We start from the raw sequence: 19,773 nt of genomic DNA, 5'->3' as shown, positions 1-19,773 counted from the left end.
TTTGAAGCTTGCATTCAGGGAAACCAGGGTGGTTTTTGAAGCGCTGTTTTGAGCTAACCGGCGCTACTGTTTCTCCTTTGGCAACCCATTTTGGTGTGCGCACAACTGCGCAGCTCTCCCGGATTCTGGGATGAAATGATGGGCGGCGACAGCGCATCCCCATCTTTACCCACTCCAATGATTTATTTTTGTTCTGGGGTAAAATGATGGGCAGCAACAGCTTAATCCCCACATTTACCCCGTCTAATGATTCCACATGGGTCAAAACCCTCCACAAACCCCCCTGCCCGACTGCGCTTTGACTTGAGTCGAGGGGGAGTCGGTTGCAAGGGAGGTTTTGAACCCTGGCGCTGGTATGTCCACATTATCTTCTTCCAATTCTGTAGATGGCACAGTTCAGCATCTTCCTCTCCATCCGGTCGGATCGATCAGTTCTTCTTGCCGGTCCTGATGGGAATATTGGGCGGTACCCTGGGCCCCCTTGCGTCATCCTCCCAGTCTCCGGATCATCCTCCTTGGCCGGTCTCCAGGTTTTCTTTCTCCTAGGACGACAAAGGAAGAGCGGCAATACCTACTCATAGACGTCTTTCCACCACTGTTAAGATAGTGGGACAGCATATGCATTTCATCATAACGAAACATTACATTCTTATTTTGAAAAAAAAAACAGTATAACTAAGAGACAGTTTCATGCAAATCACACTATTTTAGAGACTAGATGTGGTATGTTTTATGGTTGGAACTGAATTAGTCTGAGACAGTACCCGCTAGGATTCCAGAGGATTCCTCCAGTTGTTGCAGAGTGTGCCTGGGATGGCAACATTTCAACTGGTTTATGTGGACCCACTTGTCTTCCCCCGCTGCCAAAGGACCTTTGGGGATGTGGATTTTGTAGGCCACCGGGGAGATTTTGTCTATAATCTCAAAGGGTCCCTTCCATGTAGGCAAAAATGTTCGCTGTTTTGCCTGGTTTCTTTGGAAGTTGTATAGATAGACCTGGTCCCTCACCTGATATTCCTTCCTGGAAGTTTTCAGGTCATAGTGGGTCTTCATGCTATCAGCTGATCTTTCTAGATTCCGCTGAGCATAAGCAAAAGCATGTTGAAGGTGTTTCCTTAAATTCTCCACATACTCATGAGTTGTGGAGGCATTTATCAGTGTCTGCTCTTGGGTCCTGTAGAGCAAATGCTGAGGAAGCACCATCTTGCGTCCAGTCATCAACTCAAATGGTGACATTTTGGTTGCAGATGAAGGGGTAGATCTGATGGCCATTAGGACCAGAGGTAATCGGATATCCCAACTTGGCCCAGAATCTGCCACAAACTTCTTTAATATGCTCACGATGGTTCGGTTATATCTCTCTACTGCCCCAGAAGAAGCTGGCCTGTAAGCAATATGTAACTTCCTTTTGACCCCCAGTATCTCCCACATCTTTGTCATCACTTCACTGGTGAAGTGGCTACCTCTGTCTGACTCAATCCTTTGAGGTAGACCAAAACGGGAAAAGATGTGGTTAATCATCAAGGCAGCTGCAGTTTCTGCCTTGCAATTTGGGGCTGGGAGACATTCCACCCACTTGGTAAACAAGCATGTCACAGTCAACATGTACTTATTCCCCCTAGACGAGCGAATCACAGGGCCTACAAAGTCGATTTGCAAATCTGACCATGGCAGTGTCATCCCCCGCTTTTGGAGAGGCGCGCGGTGTGTGAGGGACGTCGGCTGAAATTGTGCACACACAAGACACCCCTTCAAGTATTGGTCGAGGTCCTGCCCCATGTGTGGCCAGTATGCAACCTCTCTTAAGATTTCCAATGTTGTGTGAAACCCCCTATGACCGGCGGTGGCCGCATCATGGGCGTGACTTAACATCAGGCTTCGGAATGAGGTAGGAACCACCCACTGATCGTGGCCAGCTTTGGATTCCCTTACCAGCAAACCGTCTTGGATTCGGAACATTTTTGGACATTTCATCAACACTCTTAGGTCCTCTTTCCCAATGTAATCGGTATCCGTCAGGGGAAAGTTCTCAGGGTCCTCAATGTGCTGGTAAAATTTACCAATTATTGGATCCCCCTTCTGAGCTGTAATTAAATCAGCATCAGGGGTCTCCTTGCTCCATTGGGCAGTTGACAGATCATGGTGAGCATTTGTCTGGGACCTAGTGATAGCAGTGACCTGGATTTCCCCCAACAGGGACTCAATCTCAATTAGATCCCCTTGGATGGCCCCGGTTTTGGCCAGCTGATCAGCTAAGTCATTTCCAGTTTTGTCTGGTCCCTCTACTTTGGAATGACCCTTGATCTTTTTCCAATAGATGGTCATCTCATTCGAGGTGACCAGATCATCAATGTTTTGGATCAACTTCCCATGTTTCAAGGGTTTGTTGTTAGCACATAACATGCCTCTGGTTTTCCAATTAACCAGGTGCTCCACGAACCCGTTCCGTACATAATCCGAATCTGTGATTATGACCAGTTCGTGGAGTTGATGCTGGACAGCAGTGAGGATGGCCTGATGCACAGCCATCAATTCTGCCACCTGACTACTTCGGGGACCAATTTTGTATCCAGCGGAGGGTTCGGGGGACTCATTCACCCATGCATTCCCTACGCCAGCCACCAGTTCTTTCTCCCCGTCGTTGTCAACATGGTAAGAGCATCCATCCACATAGACAGTGGGCATTCCCTCACACTTGTCCTCTTCAAAGACTTTGTGTGGGGAATTAAGGTATGCCTCCATGTTGTCCTTGATTTTTAGACTTTCGTCCTCGAGACAGTTTTCTCTGGCACAATCATGCAAGTCAGCCAGACCTTGCGCGAGGGGACTCTTCTTGTTTTGGCCATATCTGACCTCCACAGGAAAGCCTTGCATTGACAGAATCCAGGAAGTAATTCGGGAATTACTCACATTTCCGGCCCGGATTCTGTCACTTTGGAGATACTGCAGAGGCTGGTGTGGAGTCTCCACTATGATGTGTTCCCCCTGGATAAACGGGCGGTAATTCTTGAATGCCCACACCGTTGCCAGGAGTGCCTTCTCACAATCGTTGAATTTTTCCTCCACAGAGGATAAAGTTTTGCTCGCATAGGAGATTACTTTATTGACCTTGTCATGCTTTTGGTATAATACTGCCGTCAAGCACATATTAGAGAACCCCATCTCCAGGAAGAACTCCTTGTTTCTGACAGGGTAAGCTAGGCAAGGCGCTTGTGAGAGGCTTCTTTTGAGTTGTTTTACTGCCTCAGCTTGTTCTGGACCCCATTCCCACTTGACCCCCCCTTCAGGAGATGAATCAGGGGTCTGGTGATCTCTGCGTAGCCCTCAATGAACTTTCTGCTGTAATTAGTCAGTCCAAGGAGGCTCCTTAGTTCCCGCAGAGTTGTGGGGTCTTTCAGTTTCTGAAGTGCTTCCACTTTCTTTTCCTGGGGACAGAGACCCTGAGGAGTAATCTCATGCCCCAAGAAATTAACACGGGTTCTACACCACTGTGCTTTCTGAAAGGAAAGTTTTGCTCCGGCGGCCGCAACTGCGTCAGAACATAACGGATCTCCGCTATGTGTTCCTCCACAGATGAACTTTTGATGAGGACATCATCTACGTAAGCCAGGTTACCCCTCGCACCCAGGTCGGGCATGGCCTTATGTAGGAAAATGTTGAATTCATTGCCGGAGTTGAGGTATCCGAAGGGAGTCCGGGTCCATGTGTACTGCTGGCCCCCAAAGGTAAAAGCCAGTTTGTATTGGTCCTCCCTGCTGACAGGCACGGTCCAGTATCCATTGGTCAGGTCTATTGCAGTGAATACCTGTGACCCCTGGATCTGGGCCAGCCCTTGGTCAATGTAGGGCAGAGGCCATCGGGAAGTATGGACCCGTTTGTTGAGCTCCCTAAGGTCGGCGCAGAGTCTCCACTGGCCATTTGGCTTCAATATTCCCAGCACCGGATTATTGAAGGTGCTGTGGACTGGACGGATTATTCCCCGGGACTCAAGGTTCTTAATTATTTCAGTAAGGGACTCCATGGATGCGAGAGGCAAGCGATATTGCTTCACAAACACTGGAGTCATGCCAGGGTCCGTGGGGATTGTTGTTGTGTGGATGTCAGTGCGACCACAGTCATATGAGTCTACCGCAAAGAGATCTTGGAAATCCAAGAAAACTTGTTTCAACTTTTGCTTTTGTTCCAGAGTCACACAGGCATCAGCTAGGTTGACTCTCTCTTCCACCATCTGCCTGAAGCCTGGAAAGACTTCTGGTTTGGCTATTTCAGCGGCCTCCTCCAGCTGGGTGGAGAAGTCCCTGGTCAGAGTGCTGATTTGGACTGGAGGCTTCAGGTGGGAAAGGCAGCCCTCATGGACCTGGAAAATCACCTCATCCCTCCTGAAGTCACAAGTCACATCTTCCTTACCATAAGGGCAAGAAGTGTACACCAGGAAGTTCCCCCCATGCCGGGTAAAAATCCTGTCTGGTGTTGTATTGTCATCACTGTCACTGTCAAAGCAGTCCTTGGGGATTGGCCCTAACAGTTCATTACCTAAATCTATGGAAAAATGTCGGTCATCAACCGCCATTCCAATAATGGTGCCTGCGGCTAGAGTAATACTCTTTAAGTCGCTGTTATCCACCTCTATTGGAATGGTGTCATGTTCTATGTTGACTAATGGAGTTGGGTTTACCCCCAACCCTTGCTGTTGGAGAGAAGCATTTAGATGTATGTAAGCATCAGGGTTTTTCAAATGTTGTCCCCTTTTAACTTTCACTTCCAGGGAGAATTGTCGGGTCCTTTCTGGGATGGTGACTTCCTCTTTAACCTGAATTTCAACCACATAAGGTAGCAATTGAGCTGACTTAAATGCTTTTTCTGGATCATCAAAGCCCATGGGATTATCCGCTAATCGGGACCAAGCTTTGAAGTTTATTAGGTCCAAACTAATGGCAAAGCGATTGAGAATGTCACTGCCTAAGTAAAAGGCGGCAGTGACGTCTCGCATGACCCAACAATTATGGACTATGCTCTTGTTGCCAATGGAGATTTTGAGCATACACCTGCTTGGCAGGAGATGTTTGGAATTAGGCGCTTCCAGGTCCATTTCCCATTTGTCTATCAGTTTGAATGTGGGAATGGCTGGATCTTTTGGGAGTTGGCGGAACATGGCTTCGCTGATGAAGCTCTTACCGTTGTTCACACACACTCGAGTGAGAACAGAGTCCTTCCCATCATTTAATTGGACAGGGATGAACAACTGCTCTCCAATTTGCTGAATATCAGCCAGGCTCTGAGCTGATTTCACATATTTCTGGACTATAGGAGTGGGAGTTTCTGATTGTGGATTACTAAAGAATTTCAGGGTGTTTCCTTCCAGCGTGGAGTACCACTTTAGACTGGAAGGAAGGTTGATTTTCAGAAATAGAGAGGACCCCCCATCACCAGTCTATTGTCCTACTGCTATTACTGTCACGTCTGGAATTTGGTTATTCTGGAAGTGAAATTCTACTTGGTCAGATTTTTGTTCAACCATGTGCAGGTGCCGTTTAAACTAACATGGTTGACACTCTGTTTTAATTTTATGGGTCGGCTAGTCTGGGTCCAGAGGACCTTGTTTACACAATCTATTAAGGGTGACAACCTCCTCAGGAGGTCATTCCCCAGTAAACAAGGGGTGCCCTCTGGAGTCACTACTATGACCGGGTGTTTCAACTTGTGTCGCCCAATTTTAATGTCCAAATCTGCCGTCCCCTCGACGGGAATTTCCTTCCCGTCAAAGTTCTGGAGTTGTCCAGGAAGAGAGGTGAGAGGAATTTGGTAATTCTCTCCCCTTCCTGCATTCAGTTCGTCAAAGGCCCTTCTGGACAGAAGGGTAGCTTGAGATCCAGTGTCCACCAGTGGCAAAATTGTACCCTGCCCCTGTACTTGTACCGGGGCATAGTATCTTCCCTCCTTCTCCTCAAGGGGGCACAGATAATGCACATTTTTGGACAACTGGTGGGCTAATTTTCTGGTTTTGGACATGGCGAGAGAAGAGATTTGGCCAGAATTCTGTGGAGAGTCTTGGGAATCTGAAAGAAAAAGTTGGCAACTGGAGATCAGAGCCATTGTGGGTTCCCCTGGTTCCAGTTCTGGGCCGCCCCCCCCCTTTTTGGAGGCAGTCCCCAGGATGGGTTTGAACCAGGGGATTTTCTTGCTGTTGGTTCTGGGATGAGATGGTGGGCGGCGGTAGCTCAGTCTCCACATCTCCCCAGTCTGGATTTGCCTCCCTAGGGACCCATTTTTCTTTGGGAGGAGTTGCCCCATCTCTGAAGGAGAAGATCCTTTTCCCAGGATCCTCTGAGGATCCCTCTCCCTCAAATTGGAAGATCTGTACCTCCTCCTCAAACTGAGTCTGTTTGGGTCTTTTGTTTCTCCTACCCCCCCTCTGCTCCTTGGGAGGCAGGCTTTCAGGGGCAAGAGATTTTGTTTCCGGTTCCTGGTTTTCCAGGGGCTGTTTAGAAGTGAGGAAGGAAGCTTCCTCCAAGGCTTTACACCCCCCTTCCCCTTGTGCCTCCTCCCTGGGAACCGGTGAGTTATCGGGGTGCTGCCCCGTCATTGTTCTGGAGCACCAGGTCCAGAGTTGGGTGCGTTCTGCGCCGGCATGCCGATCTGAGGGTTCTGCTGAGCCCTCAGTATGTGACCCAGATCCCGCGCCATGTTTTGAACCTGGCGCTCTAACTGGGAGACCCGCTCAGGCTGATACGGGGCCCTGTTTTCTCCCCTGGGCTGATCTCGGGAAGGGTAGCTATCCCTTCTTTGGTAGTACCCCTGGTTGGGAAGATTTGGGTACCCCTCCACCCTTGGCCTCTCCTCTCCGGATTAGGTTGTCTGGGCTCAGGGAATTGGGGAAAGAAGGATGGATGATTTTGGGGTTGGAAGTTGGGTGGATACCTGGGGAAGAAGTTCTGCCCAGGGTTTGGTAAATTTCTGCCCTCCTGTGGAAAGTTTGGAGGGAAGTTCCCTGGGTTCGGTGCTCGGTTGGATCCCCCCCCTTGGGCTGGGGGAGTCCACACGTAACCCAGGATTGGACTGTTACCTTTGTAGCGAGGATTTACATAGTCAGGAGAGCGAGGGACCCCATTGGGGGGACTACCTCTTTCACTCCCTGCCTGTGACTGTCCCGAGGGATTTCTGGGTTTAGGATTATTAGGTGCAGGTAGGTTTTTAGGCCCCCCCATCTCCAAATCCAAAACGGGGGTGACCTTTACCTCTGCCACCTTGGCAGCAGCAGGGGTGCTGTTGGCTTTGGGGTTTTTCTGGGCATTACTTTTGCTATCTACCGGTTTCTGCACCTCATAGATCCGGGTAGCCTGTTCAATGACCCAGTCTAAAGATCTTTTCTCGTGAAAATCCCTCACGAGCTGGGTCATTATGTATTTGGGCAAGGCATGAAAACATTTATTAATGAATTCTCTACTGTCTGTGCGCACCCTTCTGGTGGTCTGCGCAAAAGCACGTTTCAGTTCTTGCACAAATTCTTGTGGGGCCTGATCCTCCCCACATTGCAAATTGTAGGCTGCCTTGCGAGCCTCTTGAGGATTTCTGTGAACAGAAAAATGTTTCAAGATGGCCGCCTTATAGGTGGACCATCTTAAATGATTTTGATCCTCCAGCCCCGCAAAGAAACTGGAGTATTCCGGGGAGAAGGTCCACTTTACATATTGAATACAGCTTTGGCTGTCCTTCAAATGGAAAGTCTCCATCATTTGCTCAAACAACTCTAAGTGCTCCCAAACAGAATACTTAGCGTTCTTATGGTAAGGCGTGATGACGCTCCTGATCGCCTTAATCTGCTTTAAGGGGTCCTTAAGCAAGGCCCTTTTTGCCTTACTGGCCCTTTTGGTTCGGGTAACCCTGGTCCATTCATCTTCTGACTCAGAGGCACTGCTCCCAGAGGTTCCCGTCAGATCTTCCAGGTTTTCCCGGATTCTGCGAGCCTGGGAATGGCTGGCAGAATGTGGGGACCTGGTCTCCTGTTTCCTGTGGTGCTCAGAGGAGTCTTCAGATCCCTCCTTGTGGCCAGGATTTGCTGGGTACCCCCCCCACTGACCTAACTGGGCAGAGGTTTTCAGAATGCCCTTAATGGTCCTACTCTCCTGGGGTTCCCCACTAAATTGCACTGTGCTTGGGTGCCCATACCCGGATGCCCGCCCCTCCATACCTGGGTGGTACTGGCCTATGAGCCCCATACTTTTGTCTGGATAGTAGTCTGCCATCCCTGTGGCCCGGTGCTCATGTGCGCCAGGGAACATGGGGGTGGCAGAGTCCAGGGACTGAGAGGTATGAGGGCCTCTGGTACTAGGGCTCCTGAGGTTATGCTCCGGAGCTTCCCTTTCCCAGCGAACCTCATCTCTATCCGCCCCTGCTCCCTGTTGCAATGCAAGAGCCTGCATTTGTGCCTTCAGTTCCTCAGTTAAGGCCTTACTAGACTCTATCAGTCTCTCCTGCATCGCTACCTGTTGCTGGAGCCTATCATTGTGCTGGCAGAGAGGCTCATTCTCTCTCTGTGTTTCCTGATTGGTCCTGGAGCACTGGGCCAGTCTTTGCTGCAGGAGGGTTACCTCCTGAGCTGTGTCCCTATTGGCCTGTTCCTTTCTTGCCAGAGCATCCTCCACCCTCCTGGTGTGCTCTAGCAAGTCCTGGTGTTCTTTTTGGAGGTCACCTAGTCCCTGGTGGGCCAGGTGATTTTCTTCCATTTTTCTTCTTAAGTGGCAGACTTCCTGGCCTAAGGTGTCCCTTTCCTGACTAAGAGCCTGCATTTGTGCCACCAGGTCGTCCCTCTGCCTTTGAAAGGCACCAGCTTTCTGGCGTTCTTCATCAAACTCTGCCTGGGTATCCAGGTCTTTCAAAATCAGCTTGTTGCTCTCTGCCTTCACTCTATCTAGGTGACTTTGCAGGGTGGCTACCTGCTCCGTGCATGCCCTGTTAAAGTCTATTTGTTGCTCCAGCTTTTTCTGGCTCTGCAGTAGGGAGTCCAAACCGTCTTGGCGTTCCTTCTGCAAAGCCAGAATTCTGGCATCCTGGTCTGTCTTTTCCTGTTGCAGGATGTCCATATCCTTCTTTATTTTAATGATGTGCTGTCTACTCTCATTTTCTGACTCCTGGCTCCCCTGCAACCTCTGCTCAGAAGAGACCAGGTCAGATTGGACCTTCTCTAACGCCATCTGTCGCTTATTCGCCAGATCTTGGCTTTCAGTACATTTATCCTGCATGTCTCCCATATATAGGTACAGGTATGCGGCTATCCTAACCATCTTGTCTTGTTCATCCTTAGCTTTAGGAGCCATGTATAGTTCACTCAGGGCCACATGTAGGGGACCCTGATCTCCCCATATATCTGACCCTGTTTCAGTGACCTGTTGCGTGATGGCCTGCAACCAGACCATGCGGTCCTGGTGAGTCCACTCACCTCTCACAAATAACTCATGTAAGAAGTGCTCTCTGGCTATTTTCATGTCTACTAAGGTCGTCATTCTAGAGATTGGTCTCTGTCCTGACTTACAGAAATTAGTATTTTATTTTTGCAAAACAGACCTTTTCCTTAGAGCGTTCCTTTGAGGAGTGCTTTACAGCGTAACACAGCGTGTGATCCGACCGGATATGTGTATCTGGTCAGCTGGCACGCTGTATTAATCTGCACAAGTGATAAATCTAATCCAAACGTCCGGCACGAGCCCCCAATTTGTAAGAGGATTCAATTCAACACTACAGCTAAGTCAACGCCTAGTCTATAATACTGAATGAAAACCCTTATTGATATATCTTTATGTCCAGTTCATGCGTTCTGGATGACTACCCCTATATAACACCCCTCTCTTGGAATCCTCCTGACCCCACTGAGCCAAGAAGTAGTTCTGTTTTGCAAGTTAAAGGTTTATTTGAGAATTTAAACAATGTATATATATATCACGCTTTATAATAAATTAATAATTGAACATCACACTTAATCTGATCACTAATCAATAATGGATAGTCTGGCACTAGCACACTTCTTTATAATCAATGATGAGTGGTTATAGGATGGATAAGATAGCAACAATACTTTTATTGTTTCAAAGGGATGCAATGTGGAATGAAATGCAGTACAGAAAATAACTTGATAGGATTTCAGCAAAAGACAATGTAATCACTTTCTTGGACAATTCACCCCCCCCTTTTATGCAATGCAGGGAAATGGAAGGAAGGCACACAGTTCTCAGAAATGCAATCAAATGTGATTCAGTTCACCCCAGCAAGCTTAGACTACAGAAGTTTGAAACACAGGCCCAAAATGCTTTTATATGTGCTGGCAATGAAGTGAAAAATATGCTAAAATGCTTTTAATTCCCTCTAGAGGTTCAGGGTGAGTGGTATCTAGTTAATATTAGTCCAGGCTCACTCTTGCCATGATTCAGGAATGATTGGCAGGTTAAACACATTTTTTCTTTAACGGAAGGCAAGCAGCAGCAGATTTTTACACGTGGAGAAACTTGCAAATCGCAGAAAAATGTCAAATCGCGGCAGATTTTTCCGAGTGCGCCGGGCGCGATTACAGAGGAACTACAAGGACTATCAATATCTTCTTGGGGTCCTAGGACAGCCTAGGATCTCAGCTTCCAGATGAAAGTTACTGCAAGTCTCTAAGACAAACGGTCGTGGAGATATGAGCGATTTAGTAAAGGTCGTTTTTCAGATTTGAAATTTTAAAGTTCAAAGTGACAAGTGACAGCTAGCAACTGGAAAATGACAGGTGACAGTTAGGAGGCAGTTCTACTTAGATTAAAATAGATTGAATTATATTATTTTAACTAAGAGATTGGTTCTGCACAGTTGTACTAGGTACTCACAATATATTTTAAAAATAGAATGGGTCTCGCCACGGATCTGGTCAGGTTTTGGACTGGACTCCGGTTCAGCTCTCTGGTTCTGCTGACAGCGGTCTGGGTCAGCTCTACTCTGCTGGTCTGGTCTGGGTCTCTGAAGGTGGATAGATTGAAGTCTCTATGTTGGCTCTCTGGAGGTTTGATGGAGGTAAAGTATGGATTTTTCCGACAGAGCGTCCCGCAGCAGATGGAAATGAATGTCCCTATCTGTCCTGTCTGTCTGCTTTTATCTGTTTTTAAAATGGGTGTGTGTGCAGCATCACTAGACCCTACCCCTCTACACTTGCCATTGGCCCAATTCTCCCCTCTCCCATGATTGGGGAAGGAACTGTGAGTCAGAGTGATGCTGTAGGTTTTATGGGTCAGAGGATCCTCCCCTGTCAAATTGCACACAATCTATATTTGATAAAAAAAAACATATTTGCACAGGTACACATTTGTTTAAAATTACACGCAACCATCACATATCACAGGAGGTATACCCTGTCCAAATCTGCTCTTCCTGGGGGCTTGCATTCAGAAATGGCAACATTTGCACTTTTTAACTGATTTTGCAATTTCGGACATTAACCCAAATTTACACACATGTGCGCAAGGAGTATGGACATTAGTTGATGAAGTGTCAGATTTTTCACATGCACACATTTTGAGTAATATCCTCTTTTCCGCTAAAACCCCCCTGAACATACCACCGGGTCCTAACACGTCTTAAAATGTGGGCAGAAAAATCACAAGAATTATGGTATCATTTAAATAATTTTCACAAGTCCGTACTATGAGTTATTCATCTTTTTCTAAAACCATATTCTGACTACGGGGTGTGTCTTTTCAGGTCACATGGTACAGAAACCAGTCTTTCCAGTTTCTGCCAAGCTCAGAGACCCTGCCCCTCCCAGCTTCTGCCAAGAGGAAGCTGTTTTACGACATCTGCAATAAACCATCTGCCTGGGTGAAGGGGGTTGCATTGTTCAGAGCTCCTGTATTCTGTGGGGGCTCCCCTTAATTCAATTATCAGAGAGATGGCATATCCTTAGTGTGGCCAGCAGGAAACAGCCAGGCCTGGGAAGTTACTTGTGAATCAAGTTTCACTCCTGATGGGGGTAGTTGCCAGGCAAAATTGGAATCTCTTTGAGCCAGTTTTTAGCCACATGTCATTTCTGTTCCCCAGTTTTCTGCATTCAAATAACTAACAATTTTTTACATATGCAGCTAGAATGCTGATTCTAAGTTTAAAACTATGACATTTAAACAATTGCAGCCTATGTGACACTCAAAAGTAGGTCACTCATTTATTTTAAACATTTGGATTTTTAATGTCTGTAGTTCAGTTAAACTTAAAACTGCTGACTCCATATCTCAGCCAGTTTGGTTATAAGCACAGTTCTGGGCTCTTCATCTTCCCAGATTTTTGTAGGCACACAAAATTTCCTTCTGCCAAATGTCTGCTGGTGTTCAGTGAACATTTTGCATATGTGCAATGTTTAAAATGGGCATTTGAAGCTTGCATTCAGGGAAACCAGGGTGGTTTTTGAAGCGCTGTTTTGAGCTAACCGGCGCTACTGTTTCTCCTTTGGCAACCCATTTTGGTGTGCGCACAACTGCGCAGCTCTCCTGGATTCTGGGATGAAATGATGGGCGGCGACAGCGCATCCCCATCTTTACCCACTCCAATGATTTATTTTTGTTCTGGGGTAAAATGATGGGCAGCGACAGCTTAATCCCCACATTTACCCCGTCTAATGATTCCACATGGGTCAAAACCCTCCACACCTGTTCCCATCCCTTGCTTTGTCGCGCTCTGAAACACTTGTGTACGAGCGCGATAGAAATAAAATATCAATCAATCAATCATACATACACAAACATGATGTGTAGATGTAAGCAGAAGATCACAAGTAGCACATCAATCTTCAACACATGCATGGGGACAAAGCAGTCCAGGTCAGGGACAACTTCCCAATTTTATGAAATCTTTTGCAGATGGGGTGGATTTTCACCCATATAAAATGGCGATATTTGTTTTGACCCAATGGTAGCTGTTTTTCATGACAGGAACTCGCTCGTGCTTTGTTGCCAAAACACGGTCAAGGATTCTCAACTTGGACCAGACACCAAAATAGCAACCAAAAAATTAAATCATTGTATAAAGCAAATGTGAAAGGAAACAGGGGGGATTATCTGTTGCCCCACCTCAACCAAGACATTTAAAGATCCCCATGGCCAAAGTGCCAACTTGATCAGAAAAGACGTGCTCAAAGTGCAACACGCTGAAGATTCTCTTTAACTATGCAAGTGGTTCCAGATTACATTTCTGATCAATGTACAAACTGTGATATCACAAGCATTGTTTGGATATTGTTGTGTTGCCCGCTTAACTGCACTTACGTATGAAGGACTCTAATGAAAAAGCAACGCATTAACCTGTGTGTCGCTTGTTTTTGTCACTTGCTTGCTTTAGCCAGCCAAGCCCGGGATCTTTTATCAAAGATGCTGGTGATTGACCCAGCAAAGCGAATATCTGTCGATGAAGCCTTGCAGCACCCATACATCAATGTCTGGTATGACCCTGCAGAAGTTGAAGCGGTAAGCAATTGTCATTTTATTTCTTTACACCTCAAGAATGAAACACATGATTATTACACTTTTCAATGTTGGGTAGTCCCTGATGTTGCAACGGGGATTTCTCTGGACGCCTTCCTAATTAATACAAGATTTTACTCTTGGCAAATGACTTGCCCCCATATAAAAATACAGTGTACCTGAGTCACACAGAATTGCACTGGAGCCAATCAGGAGATGTCCTTGAGTGTCTCTGATTTGCACCTACTACCTATACCTGATTCACAAAGCTTGGAATTGGAGCAAATCTGTTAGTGCCGGAAGCCTCTCCTAGCTGTTCTTTCCCATATCTGTGTGAAATGCATTTGCACATGAGCATCTCAGAGATCCTTCAGTAAATCACCAGAGGTACTTCCAGTTTATGCTTTGGGAATCAGGTATCAGTGAGCAAGCAGACATCTGAGATGCTCAGAGGCATCTCTGCATGGGCCCCAGTGCAAAGCTTTGTGAATGTGGTCCAACATGTAGGTGCACTAAACACACCTGATAACACAGAGAGAAGCACATGTGCCCCAAATATATGTGATGTATGTTCTAGAATGGATTGGTTGTCAGAACTATAAAGGCTGCACCACTAAGGTAGCTAATTGGCTTTTCGGAACTGCTGTGCAGGGATGAGGGCCCACAACCTAGTGCCCGACAGTAAATATTGAAAAAGGAGTATCCCTGTATATGAGTACTTTATCACAATGAAGATATAGCAGGAATTTAGTACACAGAGTTGTATTACCGATATCATACAAAAACATGTCATTTTTGTTACAAAATAAGTTGTACAATCCTAGGAGTATTCCCTTTGTAAATATTTAATCTTGGTTTGCCCCCCACCCCCGGGCTTTGTCAAGGCAATTCTAATGATCATTTTTAAACTTATATAGGTCGAAATTTCACTCTGTGTGGGCTTCATTAGTATTCTTAGAAAATATGGATTCTTGTTCCTTCTACTTCAATGTTAATAGGTGGCCACAACGCCTTCTCTGGTGTAGCCAATCTAGTAGTCAAGTTTTCTGCTGTTAGGCAAATGCTCCTTGTGCATTTATCTCCTCTTTTGGTTGTAATCTTGTATACAGCGGGTTCAGTTCCCCCTTACTCACAGCAATTTGCTATGTTATGTTATGTATTTTATTTTAGGTTGCTTGGGTGTAAGGTAAACAACTTGCACACGCACAAACAGGTGAGGGGATGCACAGAATGAGCAGTGAAAGGGGGTAACACAGAGAGGTCCCCTCATTAGAAGTCCCCCGAAGGAGTGATCAAAGATAGATATTACAAATGAGGTTACCACTGTGGGGAACTCATTGTGGCAACAGTAAAGACAGACACAAGTTATCGCAGTTCAAGGGTGTTTATTGAACAATGAATGCTGTATTGCGGTTGGAAAAATGCCTAATCTAACCCTAAATCTAAGATGAGAACAAGCATTAACCATCAAAAAAAATAAAGCAGTCCTAGTGGTGTCCTGTCAAATAATAAGGTCCTATACTGAGAAACATATTGCCAAACCTTACAACTAATTCAAAAAAAGGGTGTGGGATAATTTTCAAGAAAAGAAAGGAGCGTTCTTAAACAATATGTCAGGATGCGGTAGCTTAGGTCTCCCTTCCCCATGTTTTGCACATATGGTAAAATGGGAGCTTGGAGCACAGTAAAGCCTCAGACTTCTCCAGCACGAGACAACAGTTCCAACCAATCAAATGAACAGTCTAGTTTCCACGGGCTTCGGGTGACGACTTTCTACCTGGGATTCCCCTCCTCTGGACACAAATCACTTTAAAGTTCCTTTATAATATCAGGACCCGAGACAGCCATTTTCTCTCGCTTTCAAGGGCCTGTCAGGTTCCAAAATAAAGTTCAGACCAAAAGGTTCCTTCAACAAATGAAATTTTGTTAGGGTGATAATGTTTCACCCTGGGGTCCCCCTCTTCTGGGTGCTGACTCTTCACTTATAGTGTTCCTTAATTTACATATAATTTCTCTTCTCAATGAAGTTTGGATGATAACTTCACCCCACGATCTCCCTCGGTCGGGTTCAGACCCTTCTTGACTGCCAATACTTGGGTGAGGGCTTCACCCCTGGATCTCCTTCGTTCAGGCTCGGAACGTTCTCACATTTTAATGTATTTTTAATCAGTTCATAGTGGGCATCCCTCAGTTGGGTTCACGGTTTTGACAACACACTGTTCCTTGGGACTTTAGACTTGCCCCCTCTTCATCAGCATCCCTCAGTCGGGTTCACTTGTGCTAACTTCATATTCACTTTACTTTCAAGTGTTGCAGGATTCACATCCCTTACTTTTTCTCAATGCAAGATTCACAACCCTTGCGTGCTTTCTCTCAATGCAGGATTCACTTCCCTTGCTCTCACACAGTTTCTAGATCAAAGTCTTTCGATTGTACAGGGATTTTACAAGACCGCCTGTGTGACCACTTAGACCCATCTTGGCGGATCTCCTATGGCTTTCTGGTTTCTGTAGTTTTCATTCACACAGGGATCGACCAAAGTCTCTCGAGATAGCCGGTTCTCTCTGCAGCTGTCTCCCCTCTACACTTCACAGTTCTTTTGAATTTAGTGCATTTTGCCACTTTGTGTCTTTCATCCACCACAAGCCGGACTCTTATCGGCTCTCCGCTCAATTCACAGCCTGTGATGAACCGATTGGCTCTCTTCATAACTGGAGTCAAGGCCGGTACCACAGTAGCAGGAATATCCCTTGCTCCCGCTTCTCAGCGTCGACATGCTCTGTGTACCTTTGATATCTGTTGCAGCACACTCAGGCTATTGTCCTTGGTCTTACGATTCCCTCTGCAGACGTTTCGGAGGTCTGCATCGAAAAGGGCAAGGTTGTGTCTATCCTTGTCAGCCTCTCGATATTTGCTGCCTTTCTCCACCTCTTGAACTGCCAGACCTGCCAGGGAAAGGGAAAGGACTGTCAGCTGTGTGTGATTCTGATCAATTGCCTGACTGTGCCTGACCCTCGGGTTGGGACATGTCGGCTAAATAGGTTTAACATTAGTCTTTTTACATTGCAAGGAAGTGTTTGGGTTGAAACTGGAAGGTGGTAGAGTGCTTGTGTATCCTATGTGATATGCGTGGTAAAAGATGTTATAGGAAATTATATCTTTCTCTGTAGGGTTTTTGATAAACTAAGAAGGGTGAGATTGGTAGGTTTTGTGAAGCAACCGGAAATGACTGGGATTATTATTATGAAATAAACATGGGGTTTGTGGGGACGATAGTGTTTTTCAGAGCAGGTTGCGAGTGCGGGAAATAATATTTAAATGGTTGGGAAGGAGGATGACTGGGAGTGTTCGGGTATGTAACAGAAATACTGGGATTCTGGGAAATGTAGTTTCCCACGGCACTGGGGTTTGTATTCTTAAAGGGTTTACCATAGGTGGGTGGTTTGTTGGCTTTGGATGAGGGGGATTTATTGGAGGAAGGGGGGGTGGATTTGGAGCAGCCTACAACAGCTTCATAGACTTCCCCTTCTCACCTTCCTCCCTGGTATAATGCAACGTCTCTCCCAAGCTATTTTCCCAAGCTCAACACTGGGTTTCCCCATCCAAGTGATCCCCTCTCTCTCTCACTATCCTAGAGTTGGCGTTTGTGGGCATCGGTTCTCTCCAGGCCACCTGAATAAGGGAGTCTCGAGGCTGGCCGGGGAGAATACCCTCAGGTTTCTCACAACACCCACATAAAATAAAATCCGACATGTGGTTTTCAAGATTAGCAATATACGAAAAAGACGGCTTTGCTAGAATGCCATTTGCCCTAGGCTATCCCTGTTTCGACCAAGTACAAGTTAGAAAATATAATCCGAAATGGATACATTCTCTGCAGATGCATTCAGCAACCTTATCCCTCTGTCAAGAAAAAAGATCATATCATTTTCACCCTGAAATCTCTGAATTTTCATAAAGTAAACTCTTGATTGATCCCATCTGCAGCATCAAATGCATGTGTTAGATGAATCAGGACAAAGTTCTCTTTTTAAGAACGGGGGGCATTTCCGTGAACTCCATGGGCAAGAATAACTTTGAGAATCGCTAAAAAAAGAACCTTGTGTGGACAGGCCAAACTTCTGCTTGACAAATCTTGCAACACAATATTGTATCTTCATGATTAAGGACTGTATTGGCCATTGGATAGTTTCCACCTTTTTCCTGCCATGTTTTTCCAAAGGACATTACTTCAGTCTTGAAGATACAGTGCCATGCCACCAATAAAGAGGCAACTATAACAAGCTCTTACTTTAATGTACCGTTATTTGAAGGTCTGACATTGAAGGAGAATCACAGAAGGTGAAACAATCAAATATTGAAATAATGCTTTAAATCAGTTACCACGCAAGAACTGTGTGTTGTGTGACATCACTGTCCAAACTGCCTATGGAAAAGTAATACACAGACATTTGGGGTCCGCAATATTTGGTTCTCCAGACAGTTTGGAATACATTAGCACTATCTGGCATGGTCAATGACAAGGGACCATGAGAGTTGTGATCCAAAACATCTGGTAAGCCACAGGTTGCAGAGCTTTGACATAGGTGATCGATGGCATACCTACACAACCATGTATGGAGGTAACACATTGTACTGGCCATGATATGTCACATGCCATTGAATAGAGTGGCTTAAATGGCACGTCTGACAATGTGCTCTTGGCCTCAATTGTCTACACTTTCTGTTCTCCCATGTAACATTTACTATAGAAAATGAAAACAAAGTTAAACAAAAACCAAAACAAGCATACCATGCAGAAATACACAGCACATGACCAGTAATGTGAGCATTAAATACAGGTTTGGTACATTAAACAGCCTGGTGCATGCAGCAGCATTTAGAGTATGGGCACAAGGAAAGGAATGAAAGATCCAGAGAACAGATCTAATCTCCCTACACAGTGCTAATGGGCCTTTCTCTTAAGAAAGACCCACATAGTTTGTTTACCCTGTCACCCCTTTCTCAGTCTAAGTGTTGGGTGCGTCTCAGACCCCTGAGCTTTTAGAGATTTTGCACTTGTGTAAAACGAATTTCAAATGTGCCACACAAATATCAAAAATGCCACTAAAAGGTGTAAATGTATAGTTGTATGCATATGCTTCTCCTTGTGATTTATCTGATAGATAAATATATGTCAATTTTTCCGATTGCTTGTACCCACAGCACTAGTGCCCCAAGACATGAGCGTCATTTAAATGTAGCAACTCCCTCTTTAAGAGCTTATTTACAATCAAGAGAGCTCAATAAAACTTGTGTAAGCTGATCAGCTACTTATGCCTATTATAATTAACAATGCCGCAAAAATCCATCAAAAGGAAAATAGTCCATGTCTGTACTGATAGCTAAGTTCTATTCTGCCAGTGCCTAGTTAATGAGGACAGGCTGCAGAAAGTGGCGGAATCAGTACTCCTCATTGTATTTCTGCCTGTTTGATTGATGCAGAATCACTTAATTGTTGAATACCCTGCCAATGTTGATGCCATTTGTGTCAGAAAAGTGAGTTTCTTGCCAGTTTGCTGTTCACAAAACTCAAGAGGGATGGCACATAGACGACATTTTACATGACCTGGTTTAATCGTTACTCTTTCCAGTGTGCAAAGCAAAAGCTAATTTATTTTCATGCAAATTTGATCCCCATTGAATATGCAGTAGAAACAGTAGGTGATTATAGGTGTAAAACACCCATCTGAATAATCAATGCCTAAACTTGGGTCAAGTAACATTTTCAGGCCGATTCATGTAATTCCTCACAAAAGTGTCGCACGCGGCTGGCGCACAGCGTGCCCGTGCGAATGTCTGCGCCAGCCGCGTGCGATAAAATCAATTTCCGCGCACAGCGTATTCATGGATTCTCGCCTCCAAAAGCAGACGTGGCGCAGAGTGGCGCAGCGAGCCTGCAGCAGCGCCAGTTACGCCCCCAAGAACGCCTTCGCGCAAGGAAAAGCCATCAAGATCGCAAAACCATCGCCAAGGGCTGCGCCAACCCTGGACCAGTTCACTGGACTGGTAAACAGCAAACGCAAAGCGGGGAACGTGTATTATGGGTTTCGGGAACACGCAATCGGGCCTGGGGGAGCGTGTGCCTGTATTTCAGGGGTGCGTGAGAAGTTCCACACGCGAATGGGCTGGGTACGTGTATTTCAGGGGTGCGCGAGAAGTCTCACACGCGATCGGGCCTGGGGGAGCGTGTGCGTGTATTCCAGGGGTGCGTGAGAAGTTTCACACGCGATTGGGCTGGGTGCGGGTATTTCAGGGGTGCGCG

The 19,773-nt window shown here is 46.0% G+C and overlaps 1 protein-coding gene across 15 annotated transcripts in view; it reads left to right on the top strand.

Annotated features, from left to right (window-relative positions):
* Window positions 1-19,773, top strand: part of MAPK10 (mitogen-activated protein kinase 10) — a 928,972-nt gene that overhangs the window by 742,876 nt on the left and 166,323 nt on the right. For all 15 annotated transcript variants that reach the window (XM_069630429.1, XM_069630427.1, XM_069630418.1 and 12 more), the window contains exon 11: window positions 13,348-13,472. In XM_069630429.1, coding sequence (XP_069486530.1) covers window positions 13,348-13,472 — 125 coding nt within the window. The remainder of the gene's footprint in view (window positions 1-13,347; window positions 13,473-19,773) is intronic.

Source organism: Ambystoma mexicanum, chromosome 6q (assembly GCF_040938575.1).
Source record: "Ambystoma mexicanum isolate Mex_15411 chromosome 6q, UKY_AmexF1_1, whole genome shotgun sequence".
Lineage (NCBI taxonomy): Eukaryota > Metazoa > Chordata > Amphibia > Caudata > Ambystomatidae > Ambystoma > Ambystoma mexicanum.
This window is presented reverse-complemented; position numbering and strand designations above follow the sequence as displayed.